The 21200-nt window shown below is 34.3% G+C and overlaps 1 protein-coding gene across 2 annotated transcripts in view; it reads left to right on the top strand.

Annotated features, from left to right (window-relative positions):
• LOC101743724 (CUGBP Elav-like family member 4) overlaps window positions 1-21200 on the top strand; it is a 798506-nt gene that overhangs the window by 569556 nt on the left and 207750 nt on the right. For both annotated transcript variants that reach the window (XM_062671586.1, XM_062671587.1), the window contains one exon: window positions 12868-12993. In XM_062671586.1, the coding sequence (XP_062527570.1) occupies window positions 12868-12993 (126 nt within the window). The remainder of the gene's footprint in view (window positions 1-12867; window positions 12994-21200) is intronic.

Genomic DNA, 21200 nt, shown 5'->3' with positions numbered 1-21200 from the left:
CGACACTCGATTTGTTTAGCAAAATAAAATAGGATGGTGTATTAATGTCTGCAAACTGTCATCGTAGCCATACCTACAAATTCTTAAGTACGTCATTACGTTCATTTAAGTACGTCAAATTGCTTAAGGATTAGGTATGATTTTTTTTAATAATGCTACTTTGTAATTTGGTAGTGTTCTGACAGTAATCATCCATAGATAGTGCTTTTCCAAAGATATTTTTGCCACATACCATCCGGCTTTGGAATGACCTCCTCTCTGCAGTGTTTCCTGAGCGCTAAGACATGTCTTTCTTCAAACGAGGTCTGTGGAGAGTACTTAACGATATGCAGCGGCTTGGCTCTGCCCCTGCCTCTGCTCTGCTGACGTCCATGGGCGACGGTAACTACTCACCATCGGCTGGGCCGTATGTTCGCCCGTCTATAAGGGCAATAATATCGGAGAAGGGTAAAATCAAATACGTTACATCGACACGTACGGTTTTATGGTCATGAGCGTCACTAAATTTTAAAATATCATTAAAAACTTAGTCTTAGCAAGAAAATGCATAATTGCTGGTAGATGGTCACATATCCACTTCGTACTTTGGTTCAATGTAATCGAGTCCAGCTTCTTTTTAGGGATTCAGCAAATCATTTCCCGACATTTTGACCCATGGGATGTTTGTGTCATAAATGAACATAAACTCTAGTTTTCTGCTCTACAAACCATAATCGGCAGAAAAAACTAGATTATATTACCAATCCAACATACTCACAACACTCAATCATCAATTAACAAATTGTTTGAAACAAAGTTCCACAACTGTACGTTTCCCTATTATTTAGCTACTTGTATGTACCTACTTCATAACAATTCCACGGAAATTTCACAAAAGGGCAGACACGAGGCCAAAGTGAGTCACAAAGAAGAAAAGTTGTCGTCGAAAACTAAGAGAAACTAAGTTAATCACTTAATGTAACGCGTAACGCATAGAGACGTCCACTCCCATTGTTGGTCTAGTGTTGTTAACGTTATCACAGAAATCAACAGGTTAATAGAATTGGATGGTAGCTGATAATGATTTATGAGTTTCCAGAGACACGGCTTCCTGCGAGAGTATTTCATGAAGTTCTCGCTAATTCCAAATAAATTGGTAAAATAGTCATAGAATGCACCGTGATTTTTTGTGGTTTAATTAGATACATAATCAAATATTGTGCTGGTGATGGAATTAGAGAGGTTGGTCTGGGATCGGATGGAGGAAAGCTTGTGGTTAGTCACGATTTCTATACATCAACCAACTAGGGTAAAATAGCAAAGGTGCATGTTAAAAACAGTGCAACGCTTTAAGAATGAGCATTTAAGTACGTCAAACGAATTATAAGACTGGCGAAATACTGACATAAATATGCCGAAGTCATACACCATGGTTAGTTAATATTAAGATTTCTTCAAATTACCGTTTCTCCATTAACAACAGATTACGCTAAGTACGTACAAGGATTACATTACAATCCCTTTGCCGGCAATTAGATTGTAATAGGTAGTTAAAAAATAAATGGGTTATTGATCCCAGCAATAGAAGCACAAATGCATTTTTGATTTTGGATATGGTCACCTACAAGGTATCGTCTCATTGCTACATTAAAAACTGCAGTTCTAGGTAGGTAGCTAATTTAGGTAGGTGGACAATAAGTTGAACTACAAATCAACATTATGTAAATTAATCCAGATGTATACAACTTCACGCCAATTAAACCGATAAATCGAATTAACAGGCAATAGCTGCCATATCTAATAATATGGGATACATTATTGGAGCCGAGCTGTGCATCGCATAACATTAAGATTCACTTAGGAAATCAAACAGTGTGAATTTATTGGCATTGATGGTCTAAGATGCGAGCTTAGAGCAACCTCTGAGAAACTAGTTACTATTAATTAAAATATTTTTTAATTCAGCGATTCTATTTAGATATGATTTTTTTAAATCTAATTATCTGTGTTATGATAGTAATAAGGCTGGAAGAACTTACACGGCCAAATGCAAGATCCGCAAAGCAAACTCAATCCAGCCGAAATATAACAGTCCACAAAAATAACAATATACCCTCATTCCGCGCCGTTGTTTATCGCCAGCACCAAGCCACAACTCATCTTTGTCCCTGCAGACACCTGCACGACCTCCAATTATCAATGTAATTGGCTATTCAACTCGCGATGAAGCGTACAGCAAGCCTAATTAATGGAATCAACTGAACATTGAAATTTTGCGTTTCAACGAACTTAAGCTACCTACAGGCAATTTACGAACGAATTTATGTAAGACAACGAAGGAGAGGCCTTTCTTAATTGCCGGAGATCGCGAGAAACGACCTTGGACCGGATCGGCTCGGCTAACTTGTATGCCGTGTTTTTATAGCCAGCTTATAGATAACTGCTAGGCTTAATGTCAGTTTAATACAGACACGGCTTTTTTGTCTACCGCTCTACTGTAATTTAGTATACTATATGGATTGCGATTTTGCTGACAAAGTCGACCTCTACAAAACTTGGTGAATTGTAGTCATCTAGATTCTGGCTGAGGGAACAAAGAGTCACGAAGGGCTTTCAAGGACACGACCTTCAGCAATGAAGTATTCGACTAAGAAGAAGGAGAAGATTCTGGCCAAGTGACCCATTGCGTGATTTTGAACCAACTTGCATAAAAATTGTATTAAATTTTTGAGCGAAAAAATAAAACACAAAATGAATAAGCTATTTATCTCGACACCTCCTACGTATAATATCGTAACTCTGTTTTATCAACTTTACAGTATCGCAATTCAAAGTTATGCAAGCAGATTTTTGATGATAGTGAAGTCAAATCAGCTCATTTAAGAATCAAAATTGGCATACAAATATATTTTTAGGAACGGAATATTACCTCTAAAAAGGTTTTTTGAATTTTTTGCTAGAATTTCTTAAAAGTCACATACGGTTTTCTACTACGGAAAATATCAATGGTATTTCGTTGTATGTAGTACTTACTATACTTTACGTTGATATATATGTAGGATTAAGTAGGGTATGTTACACGTACGATAACTTACATTGGAACTTATCAAATAATAATGTGTCTTGGGTTACAGTTACCATAATATACAATGGAACAAAGACGTTTATAGCATTAGTGCTATTAAGGGGAATAATTAAAATAAAATAATTATCTTCCATTATACTGAAATATAATGTATTTCGTAATCAAAACAGTCTAAATAAATATTCCCTCTAAGAAAATAATCTTAAAATATTAATCAATGGTATTGTTGTTATTTTAATAGTATGTAGTATTAAGAACATGAAATAAAATCTTTATATTATCATAAAGATTGTATTTATTGTTTTATTAATTTACGTATTGTCTAAATCAATTTGCTTTATCCAAAATAAATAGTATTTTGCTTTAAAAAATACACGTATTATTTAAAAAATGCAATGAAATACTTATATCTGAAATTTAAAATCAACTAAATAAAATCTCTTTCAAATTTAAAATATAATACATATTATTATTACGAATTATCTATTCATCCCTGCACTCCTTATCAACTAAATAAAAATATCTTTTACTAACAAGAAAAAAATATTTATTCATTACTTGAATATTCGTAAAAAAAATCAATCAGTATTGTGCAGTCTCTAAAATCTAAAATTTTCAGTACAAAAATAAAAAGAAATTAATAAAAACTATGTAATATTAAAAAAAAAACATTAATTATTACAAAATTAGTCTGTATCTAAATCCGGAAAACTGTCGTTACCAGTATCTGATAGGCTTTGGACAAAATCGTAATGAGCGCTGCGTATGATTTGAGATTTGCACATGCTCATCAAATCATATTTTTTCACCTGAGGTATCATCGGCAGCCTATTGGCATATCAATATTGATTACACATTGTCTCCTGGTAGACGCTTTTATATATAAAGTATGGTAATCTTCGGCAGCTAAATCATATTTATATAATAATTTATAAGGATCTTCAGGTTTTAAACACCTCTCTTATTTTATTCCATTGAACTTTTTCTCCATTAGTACTTTTAACCCCATTGCACTTTAATAACGTTTTGCAATTAAAAAAAACGGTGTGTTGTAATTCTTCTACAATATAAGGCTTTCCTTTTTGCTTAGCCCAGCGTACTAAACAAAAACACTCAAATGGTGTATAAGCAAGTTTATTCTGGGCACATTTGTCTATTAAGGTGTGAACGCTATCGCCCTCATTTTGGTTATGACCAACTTCTAAAAAACAATGATGTATTGTCACTTTAAAATAAAAGCGACAACCGAAGCTTGCTTGTACCTTGATCCTTACGTTTGGAGATGTACTCATACAAGCCACTTCGTTTGCCTCGCGATTCCCTTGGACTTCATGCCACATAAAACAAGTACCTTCCTGTTCAGCCACATTAAAAACTGTAAAATTAAACAGTTAAAGCTTTCGTTTATAATAAAGGATACTTATATTACCATTTGGAGCAGTAAGAACTTTTGAAAGTCGAAAGTGGCGACTAATAGTTTACCATCTGATACTTTGGCCAGTTCTTTATCGGTCGAGTTTTTTTGGCGAGCTATCTCTTTATTTTTAATATGTGCTTCATATAATTGTGTTTCAGATAGTGTCAGACTAGATATATTCTTATAGATATGACACTTGTCACGTTGGTACTTCTTTGGCATATAAAAACTAAACTTAAAGTATGCATTGACGATGTCGGGATATTGCCGTTCAGAACTAGCTTTTGAAGAGTATGTTAGTGTATTAAATCACTCATTATACAACTCAAACAAGCGATGGAAATTTAGATCTCCGTCTAGGTAAATTTTACTACTTCCTTGGCGAGAGTAATGAGACTCTACAGGCTGAAGAGATTTTATGTGATCGGATATACTTCTGATAACATCCCTAGTTATTACTTTGCGACGCCTTCGCAGATCCGCTTCTATCAATCCACTTACCTTACCTTTTTTTCTAAAGACTTATAGACAAATTGTTTACTTAATGGAAATGTGTTTAGAAACATCTTCTTGTACACAGTTAAATAGTTTTCCTGGTCGTCTAAAACAGCCCTTGGTAATCTATAAATCAAAGTAAACCTACGCCTAGATTCCATGTCAGTGAAAATCCTTAGTTTTTTTGTTTGACAACCAAGTTTTCAATAAAAGCTGCTGCTGCTAAACTGCTTTTCACAGTTTCCTAAATCTTAAAATCTATTGAAAATCAATATTCTGTCATCATCACTCATTTTCGTTGAACATTTTAGTCTGCATTAGGTACATATGACACATAGGACCCAAAATAGGACAAATCCATCAATTGGTTTATCTCATCAATATCTGCGTCAAAAAGGGGCGGTAACTCTGTAAAAGAAAACCAAAAATATCTTTTTATTGAGATTTTTTGAAAAGAATACTATAGTAAGTTATGCTTTATATCGAAGTACAATATCTTAAGTGTGACATAGGATAAAAAAAGTATGGGAAATTCCAATGTAAAATATCGTAAGAGCAGATACGGGACTCGTTTATATTTTTTTCAATAGTAAAGTATCGTAAGTATTTACTTACGATATTGGAGAAGGATCTAAATTCAACGTATAGTATAGTATATATATACTTACGATATTTTACTGTGGGTATTATACTATTTCATATTATTATATTTTAAATAAATCATAAAATCATTATTCATAGTGTAAAACATATATATTACCTTGTACCCTCGTAGTATTTTCCACAAAAGGGTTGGATGTACACACATCATCACTATAAGTTGAATTATTAGCGTTTACCGGTTTTTGCCAATCAAATTATCACATTGTTTTACTAGTTTCATTACTGCATCAATCATTCGTTTTGACCTAGATGACATAGTTGATAGTTAATCTTATACTTACTGTCCATTAAATAATATAAATCAGTACATTTTTTTAAAATGTGATATTAGCCGCGCTCGAGCTCCTCTCCAGCGTATACAATCGGTACTACTACTTACCATTCCTTCGCGCGGCTAAACGATCACTCGCCTCCCGCGTACAGCACATTAACTGCACTATACGATATATTACTACGGTAAATATGAACATACGACAATATGCACTCTCAATATCTTTGGTTCTATTGCAAATATATTTTTTTTTTATTAGATGAAACGATAAACGATGTTATAAAGTATTTGAAAATCTAAAAATGTCATTTTCGTCAATTTGTTGGTTACGATAATATACGTAGGAGCTGTCGATCTATGTATTTGTATATATCATAATATATACAATTAAGTACCATTTCTTTTCAGTTTGTTACTCGTTTTAGTTACTTTTTTATACTTTCTCCTGACGACCTTTGATGCCATCAATATTAATCCAAATTAATTTTAATAAGTCATTTTCTGTCCTCCAAAATATTAGTAAAGGATGAAATGAACTTGGAGTGTCGGTGAACATGTTCGAATTTCGGTCATTGGACGGATATCTATACTAATATTATAAAGCTAAAGAGCTTGTTTGTTTGAACGCGCTAATCTCAGGAACTATTGGTTCGATTTGAAAATTTATTTTAGTGTTAGATAACCCGTTTATTGAGGAAGCCTATAGGCTATATAACATTACGCTAAGACCAGCACCAATAAAGAAGGTTTCAAAATAGGGGTTTAATAGCTCCTTAACATTCTATAATTCAAAAATATCTTCACTTTCTACGTAAATGAAGTGGGGGTAAAATTTAGCGTTATGCCAAAGTAACTATTTCACGCGAACGGAATCGCGGGCAAAAGTTAGTTAGTAATATTATTGCAATCACACTTCACTATGTAGAAACTTGTAAAAGAAAACAAACACCTAGAGTAATCATGTGTTGGTGTCAATAAACTAAACAAGAACATAAATCAAACCACACAAATCACTATCGAAATTCAAAATTCCCTATCGCCGATGCTCACAAGGTTTCCGTTCTTGCACAAAAGCAAGGTTTGTACGCGATCAATCAAACAAACATATTGTATGCTTGCAAGGGATAGCGTTCCCCTTCTAACACGAATTTATGAGGGTACATGATGTTATTGATAGACTTCATGCAGCATTTAACGCTCGATTGGTGGATACCTTCCTTTATTGTATCCTGTATCTCTTACCTTAGTTCGGACTTAGCTAGAGATATTTAATCAATCTATTATACATCAACAGTCAGTATAGCTTATTGAAAAATCGCATTTGGAGGTACCACCGTCGTGGTTATTTTTGGCATGAAGCAGTCATGCGTTCTGGTTGACTCTTCACCGACTGCATTATAATCTGTGACGCGGATAAATTACTAAGCATTAAGTGAAGTATTAGCTTGTTCATCAATTACACTAAAAATATGAGCTTTTTCTTAGGGAATAAACGGATTTGTAAGTTCCTTGTTTATTTTTAGTAAAAGAGAATGCGATTTCACGACGTTGCAACTAAATCCCGAGGGCCTCTGAAAATTTTAAACAGTTTTACAGCTATATTTCATGCAAAATTCCCTGAATACACAACATTTTTCGATCATTATAACTAATTAACTGTTCGTGTTTTTTCGCACTAACTAATTACAACCAAATTAAACATAACTGATGATTTATTTTGTTCCATGAAACATATTCCCGGGACACTTTATTGTAAAATTATTTTCCGTTCCGATTGGCACGGTACTTGCAATGCAATTATCTATCACACATATCTCAGAGCCACTTTCAAGACGTTATTACTGCATTAAATCTTATATTAAACTCATGGAATTATATTACGCGTGTTTTTATTTTATTTTATTGCTTTGATGGGTGGACGAGCTCACAGCCCACCTGGTGTTAAGTGGTTACTGGAGCCCATAGACATCTACAACGTAAATGCGCCACCCACCTTGAGATATAAGTTCTAAGGTCTCAAGTATAGTTACAACGGCTGCCCTACCCTTCAAACCGAAACGCATTACAGAAATAGGCAGGGCGGTGGTACCTACCGGCGCGGACTCACAAGAGGTCCTATCACCAGTGTTTACTGTAATTATTTACCAATATCACCACAGGATGTGATCATCATCACCTGAGATCATAATAATTTCCTGATCATCTGATTAGATGTTTATTGTATGCTCTCCTGATATTGTCAAACTGTACTATCACCTTTTAGAGACCCTCCGTTTGTATCATAATCATATCACACCGAAAATAAGTCGATAGGCAGCAAAACATTTCAAACTATTTTAAACTTTACCGATTTTCTATGCGCAGCTTTATTTAACGGGCTTTGATGCCGATTTTCACATTTCATGGATTTTCACAATTACGATTTTTGTTTTCTTGAGATTTGATATTCCCACGAAAGCTCTAATAAATTTTGGCAATTGAAAGAATTACGACCAATATCAATGTTCTTTATTAGGTGATTTTTTTTTTGATAATCCTAATCAAACTCTTAATACTTAAAAGTCTTCTGAAAAAATGTTATCCGGCAACAAAAAACAGAACAATCTTTCTGATAAAATAAATTGTTATTATAAAATGGCGGTAAAATACTAAACAGATTCCAGAGACTGGACCAAAAAATAATCCGGCCAATTTTGAATGTATATCCAAAGCTTAGCGGGAGTCCGCTGTGAAATTATCTCAATTAACTTGGTCATTAGTACAGTCGCGCGGGAGTTACACGCCGGGTATAAATCTGCATGTAATGACCGGCGGAAGGTAAGCGGTTTGGATACATATATTCGAACATTGTTTTGAGATGTCCCAGTGTCATTACAACAAACGCTGCGGTGGCAACGACATAGAGTCCATAAATAAAGACAATCTTTGTTTAGCTAAGCTTTTACTGTCATTGGCCAAATCATTAAGACGCCTAATGTATTTATATTGAGTAACATGGCTATGCCAAGCATCAATCCTATGGCGGATGCTAATTTTTCTCAGTAAACACTTACCTAAATTGTGTTTACCAAAAAAATCAGCGTTGCCCCTGGCATTGCTGACGTCCATAAGCGACGGTGACCACTTACCATCAGGTGGGCCGTATGCTCGTCTGCCTACAAAGGCAATATATATATGTAAAAAAAAAAAAAAAAAAACAGGGTAAAACTAAATGACGGCGGTGTCTATGAGCTCGTTAACTACTTATCCTTTTATGAGCGATGGGTTTTTTAACACATCAAGAAAAATAAATTATATTTCACGTCCGACTTTATCAAACAGAACTAAGATGGCAGAAGCAGTAAAATGATTTCAAGATTTACTGGTGGTAGGACGTTTTGTGAGTCTGCACGGGTAGGTACCACCGCCCTGCATATTTCAGCCGTGAAGCAGTAATGCGTTTCGGTTTGAAGGGTGGGGTAGCCGTTGTAAAAACTGTGACTTTAGAGCTCTTATCTTAAGGTGGATGGCGGCATTTACGTTGTTGATGTCTATGGGCTCCGACAACCACTTAATACCAAGAGGGTCGTGACCCACATGTAAGCAATAAAATCAAATCAAACCAAAATAAAAATAAAAATTATTCAACATAAATGAAAGTACATACTTGTTGAACGTCAAAAAGAACTACCGCCAATTCACAAAAACTAGCCTCCGTCCTGAGAAGAACTGGCAAGAAACTCAGCGGGCATGCCTTTTTTAAATATTAGATTTTTTTTAGATATTCATTTTTATAATGAGTTTTATAACGTAACAATTATTGCAATATTGAAATGCCCGGAGCGAGCAACTCATTCCCACTTTGTGCAATCTTCTAGATAATCATTGACTTTATAGTAAGCTTTATTGCACAGATGTTCTTTAATCGTTTTCTTAAACCTATGTATATGTAGGTTCTGAACATCTTGTGGGACTTTGTTGTACAGGCGCACAGGCGCAATAAAAGATTAAGCGATATGTTACAATTATCACTGTGTTTTTAGATATTTTGTAACTCATTCTAATATCTACGTAACTCGTTGTGTGTTCACGGGAGCTTACGGTTGACATAATGTCAGTAACGCGTTAAGGTGGTTAATGAAATGAGCGGCACCTACGCAATCCCTTTAAATTTCGTCCAAATAGCAATATATTAATTTAATATCTTAAGGTAGACTAACTGGTTTGGGTTTTGAAAAATGAAGCAGTTTTACCTGATTAATAACACTAAGCGGATAAAATTTAGACATACTTTATATCGCTGAAAATTTTGTATAAAGAAATTTAATAACTTTACTTCTGTATATTTTGTACTAACAATAAATAATTATTGTATTTTTAATAATTAAAAAAAATTACAATTTGTTTATTGAAATGTTTACTTTAACGATAATAGGTTTTAAGGTCTATATTAGCTTAAAAAGCGTGCATTATTCCCCTAAGCGAGACACAGAGAAGCGGTGGAGTAAGCGTGTGTAGCATATTCTTGTGTTACAGGGGGCGAAGACCGACGGCGGGCATAGAAGGAGGCAGGTAGCGTTTGTTGTGCGTGCCCTAGGCTGTACTGTTGTCATTTGTCTGTCGAATAGAGCGACCTAGTGAGTTTCTATGTCAAATCCGGAGCTAAATCGCATTTGAGGATCGAACATAATTAAAAATGCTTATGAATGCCGCATCCATTTTTCGTGGCTCGGCGTAGCTATCAGTTTTTGGTGCTAACAGCGTTCTGGTTTGACGTAGATCGTAACACTCACTGTGCACACTTAGTAATCGTCGTGCTGTAAAAGATATATTTATATATTTGTTTTTTGTTTTCTTTTTTAAATATAATTTCCGATGCGTATTTAGTGTGTATTTATGTTATTTAATCGTTTTGTTTTATAAATTAATAATGTTTACTGGTTATTTGGGAGCTCTCTGTAACGGCTCCGGATTGTAAGTACAAGTTGTTGGTGATAATGATTGCTGCACAGTTGTTTAGCCGAGCTGGTTTTTGGCCCAGGAGGTTTCCGTAGTCATAACCGCGGTAGCGCTGCGTCTTCGAGGCAGTGTGTTTATTGCTACGGAACCCTCACGAGAAATCGCAGCGTTTTAGTGTAACTGTGCTAATGTGTTTTTTTAATTGATTTTTTTGAATTTTTTTTTTGTTCGTTTACCGTTGTTTGAACTAAAACTGTGTGTTATGTGTTATATATAGAGAGCTGTGGTTGTTGTTGTGTCATCAACGAGTTATGATGAGTTGTGTTGGGGGGCGTCGGGCGGCGGCTTAGTCGTCTCAACAATATAAACAAATGACTGTCCGAAAACAATGTGCATCTTAAAATCATTCTAATTAAAATTAAAGTTATTAAATTAATTGATTTAAATTACGCACTCATGATTTCTGGATGCACTAAGGGAGAGGCTTCAATACATAATATTGACAACAGTAGCAACTTAGACCGCGCGCACACGGCGCTACGTAGAGTTGCATAAGCTCGCTCTACATTGGAATTTAACTTATAAAAATGACATTATTTTTATTGATTGAATATCTTAACTATACATATTTGTAAATAAAAGCTAGCTCATGCAACTTAAGCTCAATAATTCAGGTGTTAGTTAGAAAAACTGCTTATTTATTGTTTTAAATAAGTAGTTTTACATTTTAAATGCGGTGGTTGCGGTAATGTGAGCGACTCTGGCACAACTAAAGTGCCGTTGTGTATGCGCACTTTTAAATGGACTATCAATCTGACCGCGGCGTCGCGCTGAATGATCGGGAAATAATTTACAGTCATCACGTCTTGGATGTTCATCAAATTATTATGACGTCAATAAATTAAAAAGTGACTTTTGATTTAAGAATAATAGAATTTGACCGTTAAATGAATTTAAAATGAAGTCTCAACGATATTCTTCTTCTTGCTTCGGTTTCTTTAAAACTGAGGGTCGTGATCACCTCCTCGCAACAAGCGTTTATTCCGGATCATTCCACGCCTTTTGCTCTTATCCGTGAAAGACTAAATTCCTTCTTAAAGACTGACGTGGAAGGACGTGGGAACCCACCATGATTATATCCCAAGAAAACCAATGATATTACTGTTATATAATTTGATAAAGTCTACATTTTAGTCCGCCGCTCCACGTACCACCGCTAGGCTTATTGTGGTGTGGCTCTGTGTTTGTTTTCCGTGATTAACTTTTACAGTTTAAAATCATTCTGAGCAGCTGTTTGTTGATAGATACGTGTAACTATACTGAGACCTTAGAACTTATGGTGGGTGGTGCATTTACGTTGTAGATATCTATGGGCTCCAGTAACCACTTAACACCAGGTATGAGCTCGTCCACACACCTAAGCATTAAAAAAAAAACAAAAAAAAAACGTGAACCTTGATTTGGAAACCTCAATTGTTTTTGTACGTATATTCATATGATACGATACTATGTCATTTTTGTGTTAATTGCTCGTAGATAATGAAGTATAAACGCAACATCTTGAAACATGAGGTTAAAACTTTAAAAGACTCATCGATTCTTATAGCTTCTTGGCAGAAAAACACTGCGTGTAGAACCTATCAATATTGAGAATAGTCATTTTTACTTTACAAGCGCTGTTGCTCCTAAGATGATGTGCGAAAAATACAAATCTAAAAAGTTTGAGAAACGCATTCGTGTTGATAGTTATAAAACGTCATTTAAGAGTTCGCAGCTCGATCGTGTCGGTACCACTTTTCGGCTAGACGATCGCGAATACCAAATCGTATATCAATCAATACAAGTCTCAAAAATAAAAGGCTTTTCATTCGTTTAATATTGTTTCAAAATTGTTTAATTAATTACAAGAAATGCTCACAAATAATAAAATAATTGATCGTAGAATTTAATCACGGAAAGCGTTGTACAGTCGCAACGACAATTCCTTCGTATTTTACAATTTGTTTTTTTTAATCGCAGATCGAAAACTGTTCGTTGGGATGCTCAGCAAACAGCAGACTGAAGAGGATGTCCGCCAGCTATTCACGCCGTTTGGTACTATAGAAGAATGCTCGATACTACGCGGCCCCGACGGTGCGAGTAAAGGTCAGTCCCTAGTTTTTCTTCTTAACTGTACTTTTCATAAACAAACTGTTAAAGGATCATCAGGGTGGCGGCGACAATTGAGACACCTTACATCCACACGAAATAATATATTATCTTTAATACACGTTACGAAGGGTAGAATACGAATGAAACAGATTTTTTTTTTAGTAATATGCTAACCGCCGGTATTTATACAATCATCTTGACCTATTTACAAACTTAGTAGGTAATATTAAACATTGTTTATCTTAATTATTATGCTGATTATTTACGTACAATTATTATTTAATAATATCGAATTATGTAACATACCTAAATAATATTAAAGGTCTATTGGGCCGGAAGCTGTCAAGCGGTAGGCGCCAATAAAATATTATAAGAATAAAGAAATATGAATCAACTGTTTACTTGATCATGAAATTACTAATTCTATTATAAGACAATAATAAGTTCTATATATTGCCTAATTATCAGGGTGTACCTTAACTAGTTCGTAAATAATTTATCATGTGAGGCCGGAAGTATTACTCGATAACAAAATATTTTGACGTGACAACGTCTTATAATTTGATGGAGCCGGCTGCACGCACGAAAAAACATGACTCATGCGGCGCTACCTCGCTCTGAGGCGTTCCATTTAAGGCTTGAAGTGCGAGTGAGAGCGCGCAACGAGCGACAAAGAGGCACAATCGGCCTCCGCGTTCGGCAGCGTTCGACATCTGTTCTCTCCTACTTGAGTGAGCGATGCATCCGCGTGGACAGCTGCTATACAATAATACATTTACATGTTTTCGTCAAGTATGAAGTTCAGTGAAAAGTGAATGTTGTGTCAATTGTTTATAGCAACGATAATTGCGATAATTGAAAAATGAAACCAATCCATCAGTATTTTCTTATGACGTTGTCACGTTCAACTGTCGTCAGTAAACCGACTTTACAAACAACCGATTTTTTTTAATGATTACTACTAGTGATGAACAATCATTAATTTAATATTTGATTATTATTTTTAATATGATTTTTTTATGTATAATTATTAGAAAGAAAAGGATACGAGGTAATTTTTCGATGTAGTTTAAGTACGAATCGGGCAGTTAAAATGATCTTAATGTGATTTAAAGATAAATTTCTAGCAATTGTTATAAAGGAGAACTGCTTAGTGCTAAAGCTTTTTAAAATCTGTAAACTGGATAATCACACATGGTGGTTGGTTTTTATGTTATAATATAATAAAGTCTGTTGACCATATCAATACGAGTACGATATCTCTTAAATGCGAACACTAAAACAAATTAATAGAGATTATGTACATAACTATATAACATAGAAATGTAAGAAGATGGATAGAAATAAAGAATCGAGTGAATGAAGTGCCTGAAGCGCCTTTAGCGATTTGCAGTTTACTGTTTTGTATAATATTCAAAACAGATCTGACGGAAGATAAGCAATGCCGACGTTTTATTGCTTGTATTGGTCAGGTTTTTCTAATGAAATACGTACTTAACAAATGTTCACGATTGACATCCACGGTGAAGGAATAAAAGCGTGTAATAAAAATCAAACCCGTAAAATTATAATCCGCGTAATTACTGGTGGTAGGACCTCTTGTGAGTCTGCACGAGTAGGTACCACCACCCCGCCTATTTCTACCGTGAAGCAGTAATGCGTTTCCGTTTGAAGGGCGGGGCGGAACATCTCACGCGTCACCTTGCACTCCCGCCTGCCCTGGGTCGGCCTGCCTGGTCGACAGAGGAGCTTAGTCATTACCACCGAATGTACATGTCCTATTTACCCCACTGAACGCGTAGACGGAATTCCAGCAATTACCTCTTGACCCAAAAATGAAAAATTGTCTTGTCGTTATTGTATAGGTCAAAAATGCAAGTGTCACGGTAGATTATTTTTGCAAAACTTTAATTAATTGATTATTGTATAGGTCAAAAATGCGTGTGTCACATGGCATTATTTTTGCAATGCTTTTAATAAATTTATTAATTGATTTAAATGAATTATCTACTAATAAAAGACTTTAACTGTATGTGTCTTTAATATTTATAACAATATAAGTTAAAGTATTTCGCATTAATGGCATTTAAGTATTATTTTCATAGTTTAAATAACCTTGTACCTATCACATTTAATTTTTAAATTATTTTTGCTTTCTTAAAATGGACGCATTTTTTTTTGACATCGGTACTTTTTTAGAGTAAGGCTCTTACTAAAACCGGATATCTCTATCGAACGATACTTCGGAACATATTTTTCGGAAAAGTCCGTAAATTCAATATCATTGTATAGGAACGCGAACGAAACTCTATTACGTCGGGAAACGTTCGAAAGAGTTCGCTCAGAAACACGAGTAAAAACCAGGTAGCTCTATTATTTGTAGAGACGAATAGAGTTTGTTTTGTAAAAAAAGGAAACTCGTTTGATGATAATGATATAGAGTTGGATAAGAGATCGAGGGAGTGCTGATTAATATGCCTTAAATATGCCTTTGCAGCAGGCACTTGGAAGGAGAAAAAAAAGTGTAATGATATAAAATGTATATAATGATAGTTATGTGTTAGAGGTTTTAAGTTACTAACATAGGTTATAAGTAATTCTTACTAACAAAAAGGTTATGGTTTAAAAAAAAAGAAAACTGAAATAAAGTATAAATAAATAATAAATTTCCGATCGTTTAACATTGTCTTAGATTGTAATTGTCGATTGCATTTATGTGAATTCACTAAAAGACCTTAGACTATGTTAAAACTTTAAGCATTGAATTGCTAATGAAATTTACAAGAAAAACCGCAAAAAGATATATTAAAACTCAGTTTGAGTTTACATATTGTCAAAATGATACTATAAAAATTATTATCATTAATATTATCTGCATTTAAATACTGTAGATGACAGGAGATATTCACTACACGAGGTCTATGCATCAATTGGCTTTTGAAACGGTAAGCCCATCTTTCTAATAACCCATAACTCTTTCACAGCAACAAACATTGTGATATCGCTTCTTGCAATACATTCCAACACTGGCCCAGTAAAATTAAAATATTAAAAAAATTATTTACAAAAAGTATTACTAGAATTTTGGAATTAAGAAAATTTGTAAAAAAATAATCTTCTAGCTTTTTTACCCCAACTAAAGCTTATACATACGATATAGGTTATTTTACTATCAACAAGAGATAGTTATTTATATGGATACCCGATGAATTATTTACAACTTACCCTTCGTATTGGATATGGAATATGCAACAAAACACCCTATAGTGTAACCAACATTATACTTTATGTTACGTGGTTAATTTTTTTCATACATTTATTTCAGTTTGTTTTAGATATGAGATAAGGGTCGCTTATTGGGGAAAAAAAACTAAACCCTTGATTTTATAAAATGAATAAATTTTAAAAATAAAAATAAATAAATAAATAGTTATTTGTTTATTTATTTTTGCCAGTGGTGAAAAAATCACGCATGGCTATCGGGCCCCAATTTAAGATTATCTGTGTAATGGACACCAGAGACTGACAATCATACTTATATATGTTTAAATACATACATATATATTTAAAGAGATAGATAATAAACACCCAGATAAAAAACAAAAAAAATTCATCATACAATATTTGCCCGTTGTGGGAATCGAACCCACGACCCTAAGTTCAATATTAAGGGGCGTTAACTACTGCACCAAAGAATCAATCAAATAAAATATTTTTCTTTCTAAAACATAGTTAAATCCCCGGTTGATCACTTTATGTTTAATTTGTTTGACTCGTGCTGCCATCTATAGCTCGATAATTGTACTATACTAGAAACTTCGACAACTTTCGACAACTTTCCTGCTATGATACAACTCATTAACAACTTCTTCCTTTCGTTTTGCTATAAATGAACTCACGGCGCAACTAATTTTAAGTGGTGATTGCAGTAAATAAAACGCCCCCTGAAATTTTATATTAAGACTACTTACTTTACTACTGTATTGTCTAATTTATTCTATTTGGTATATATCTATGTATGTATATTTCATGAGTTTCTAGTATTTGTCTACTTTGAATAAAGGTTACGAATAAAAGTTTTATATGTAGTAGGTATTATATAAAATTTATATTTTAATTGTATGTAAGTGTTTTATTAGTAATAAGGATTTTTGTGTATTAATATACACACATATTTTTATAATGTATAATTATGTATGTTTATTATGCCCTTGGAGAACGCCAACCTCTCCGATTTTCTAATTCATCTCCATCCAAAGCTTGATTGAGAGAGATCATTATCAGCAATAAGTCGCCCATTGTATCTTTGTTTTGTGATTTATTATTTCTGTACATTGCCATTATTTTGTTTTACCTTTCTTATTTATTACTTAGATGGTTGGATGGTCACGGCCCACCTGGTGTTAAGTGATTACTGGAGCCCTATAGACCGCCATCCACTTTGAGAAATGAGTTGTAAGGTCTCACTTTTAACAGTAAAATGGCTGCCCCGCCCTTCGAACCAAAATGCAGTACTGCTTCCAGGCAGAAATAGGCAGGGTGTGGTACCTACCCGTGCGGACTCATCAGGCGTCCTACCACCAGTAAAAAGAGCGAGTACCTAAGTCCAATGAAGTGTTTTTATCGTATTGTTTATTTTTCGAATCTCATTAGCACCGGTACGTAATCAGTCTAACCATAGGGTGTTGTTTTTCTACCTAGAGTATATAGATACAGAGTGTAAGTAGAGTTGAATTATTTACGTATCACATTTTAAATCCTAGTATCCTCATTTAGTACCAGGCGATAAAGTCCGTGACGCGGTTTGTTGGAGTCCTAAAAGTACTTTTATGGGATCTTAAAAACGAGTAATTAAGAAAGATGTCGACTAAGAATTTTATTATCAATTATATTTTAGAACGTTTAAAACATTTTTGCGTAATGCCACATTAAAAACTTGGCTTTTTATTTAGAGTTGACTTTTAAATTGATTTGACATTGACTTTCATTTTTAAACAATATAAACACGTACTGTCTCAAAATGTACTTTCAAAGTCTCAATTACATTGAAACAATTTTTTTCCTACTTAAGCTGATGGTCTGGAGAGACCATATCAGCGTCACCGGGCTAGTAGGTGAGCTCACGGGACTCAACCCTGATGACGTTGCTAACACGAACCTTAGCAAGAGCCGTGCTTCGCAGAATCAACCACCGGATCGAAAACGCGTCCCACTGGGAAAATCCGGCGAGAAACTCAGTGGACTATTGAAACAATAACCATAGATTGGCATTCGCGTAAAAAATAAACATGTAGTTTAAAATAAATAAATAAATAAATAAATAACACGGTTAAAAACATCGATCTAGCAATTAATATAATATTTTTTTATTCTATTAAAACTAATCAGGATATTATAGTGAAGTTTTAAAATTATTGTATTGTGATCTGTTCATGCGTGTGCAAAATTTTCAAATCAATGAGACGTCTTGAAATTGGAGGGAATAACGTTAAAATATTTCTGTACACACCAAAAAAAAAAACATTCGTAACATAAAAAACGAATCAGAAGCTCTTCAAATTTATATGAGAGATGATAACGATTAAAAATTTTTCTGACAATTTTTCATAATCACATTACCGGATCCATCAGTTTATTTACTACTGACGCAGATAAGGATTAACTTTACATTAGCATTAACGAAGAATAAAATTATTAAGGACAAATTCAGTGTAATACAAAGATTGTTAATTCCGGTTAATTGCAGGCCGCGGCGGTCGGTGATAAAGTAATTTTTACGAGAATCCTCTGAACGTTATCGTTAATGTTTTCTCGTTATAAATTAACGGAGATCTCGAGCGCGATATAAAACAGTTGCACGTTAAAAAATGTTAAACGGTTTTTAAGCTTTTCAGCTTTTAACTAACGCTGAAAGTCCATCGATCCATCCCCATCCAAGTCCATCCATCCATATCCATCGAAGTACATCCATGCACATATGTCGCGGTGACTAGCGGGTTTCTAGGTGAGTTATAATAATAAAACCTAACACAGTGCCCAGGTTTATGAGCTAATCTTAGTTAATTCGATTTTTTTTACCATCACTCATAGACTTCAACAATGCCAGGGACAGAGCCAAGCCGCTGCCTACCGTTTAATACTCTCCACATGCCTTGTTTGAAGAAGAACATGTCATAACGCTCGGGAAATACCGTGGAGGGGAGCTCATTCCAAAGCCATTTGTATGTGACAAAAGAAATCTCTTGAGGCGCATTGTGGATGAACGCAGTGGTTCTAGATAGTATGAATGAACTCTACTCCGGTGGCGGGCGGTGCGATGGTAAAAACGAGATGATGGAATCGTCTCAAACAATTCTTCAGAGCACTTCCCATGGAACATACGGTACAAAATACAAAGAGAACTGAAGTCCCTCCGCAGACACAGAGGTTCCAAAGGATCCGTGAGATTATGGATAGTGCGAACAGCCCTAATTCTAAGTCAGATACCATTTTACCACCACGATAAATATTATCTGCATTATTTGTATGTTCCACAATGGCCACAGCGAGTAAGAAAAAATAGTCCATAGCTCCAACCCAACGACCGAAGTCCACGAAATTCGAGCCGGCACAGAAAGCTCTTAATGTAGAGGCTTATACAGAAACAAGGTATCTCATAAAGGGTACAAAGGTCTTTCCGAACACGTCCTTAACTAATTACAGGGACTTAATTACTTGCTTGTTCATTACGCGAATACAGTAATTAAATGTCTGTGAAGCTGGGTTATTGCAATTTTTATTATGTACCTTATTATGGTAATTAATTTTTAGATTGTTTCCAAATTGGATTTTTTTAATAAGATGTGAAATTTTTAATGCCATTGACTTCGTGGTGATTTTACATCCATATACTTAAATGTCTATATATGTGTATATACTTAAATGTATATAAGAATGCTTATCAGTCTTTGGTTCCCATTGTACAGGAAATCCTTTTTTGGGTCCCGATGACCCTTAAAATATTAGGCAGTACCATGTCTTTAATATTTGAACACACTAATTTTGAATTTCATGAAATCTACAATACTTATACCATTATTTTCTTAGCTTCACTATGTAATATATTATATCTATATAGTGGTTTCTATGGAAATTTGTATACGTACGAAGGACCAATAATTTAATCATTAATTTTATTAATTTGGCCTAATATTCTGACCGCATTCGCCATTACAGAACTAAATATTATTTTAATAATTCTCTCCACTCGTTATTAAAGACTGTTTTATTAATATGATTATAATAGCCATATTACTTATTCATCTATCGAATCCCTATCAGTAACTTTAAAGTAACAAAACACAGCACACGTTGTGTCAGTAGAAGCTTCTAGGAAATGCATTCATATAGTTATAAATTGAGCTCCAACTCACAGATGAGTTCAGCAGAAACGCGAACCCTACTTTAATAGTCCCACGGTGACTCTTATTCTTGTCTTAATGCCATCAAACCTTAAACTTTCACTTCAAACAGCTCCGCGTGGTACTTTAATATTTATTCCAGAAACAAAAATAGCACGTAAAATAAAGAAAAAATTACCCAGAATAAACATTAAGAATGGATTTTTTTTTATTGCCTACATGGACGGACGAGCTCACAGCCCACCTGGTGTCATAGACATGTACAATATAAATGCCGCCACCTACCTCGAGATATAAGTTGTAAGGTCTCAAGTATAGTTACAACGGCTGCCCCACCCTTCAAACCGAAACGCATTACTGCTTCACGGCAAAAGGAAGAACTCTTTTTGACCTCGATGAAAAGGACAAATTGTTCAAATGGACTATACCGCTAGCATACTAAGTAAGAGAGCTAAATCTAAAAGCCTGATTGCTTTGATCGGGATCGAAATCTAGCAATACTGTTCTTTTGTATCTCAAAACTCAGTTAGCGTGAATTATGTATAAGGCTAATAATATAAACTAGTGGTCCCGCAGTATTCGAAATTCGATTATAATTAATAGAAATTATAAGTTTGAATATTATTATGGTTCTATTGTCAAAGGCTTTTACATTTATATAATAACAGATTTCGCCAATAAACAAAGAGATATACTCTTTATTTATTGGTATATATATGTGTGTGTGTCAAATACATTTCACACATACATTTTTATTTATTTATTTAATGTATTTTTGTGCACAATTTAAAAAAAATAGTA

This window comes from Bombyx mori, chromosome 12 (assembly GCF_030269925.1).
Source record: "Bombyx mori chromosome 12, ASM3026992v2".
Classification (NCBI taxonomy): domain Eukaryota; kingdom Metazoa; phylum Arthropoda; class Insecta; order Lepidoptera; family Bombycidae; genus Bombyx; species Bombyx mori.
The sequence above is the reverse complement of the archived record's forward strand: the minus strand, read 5'-3'. Positions and strand labels throughout refer to the sequence as shown.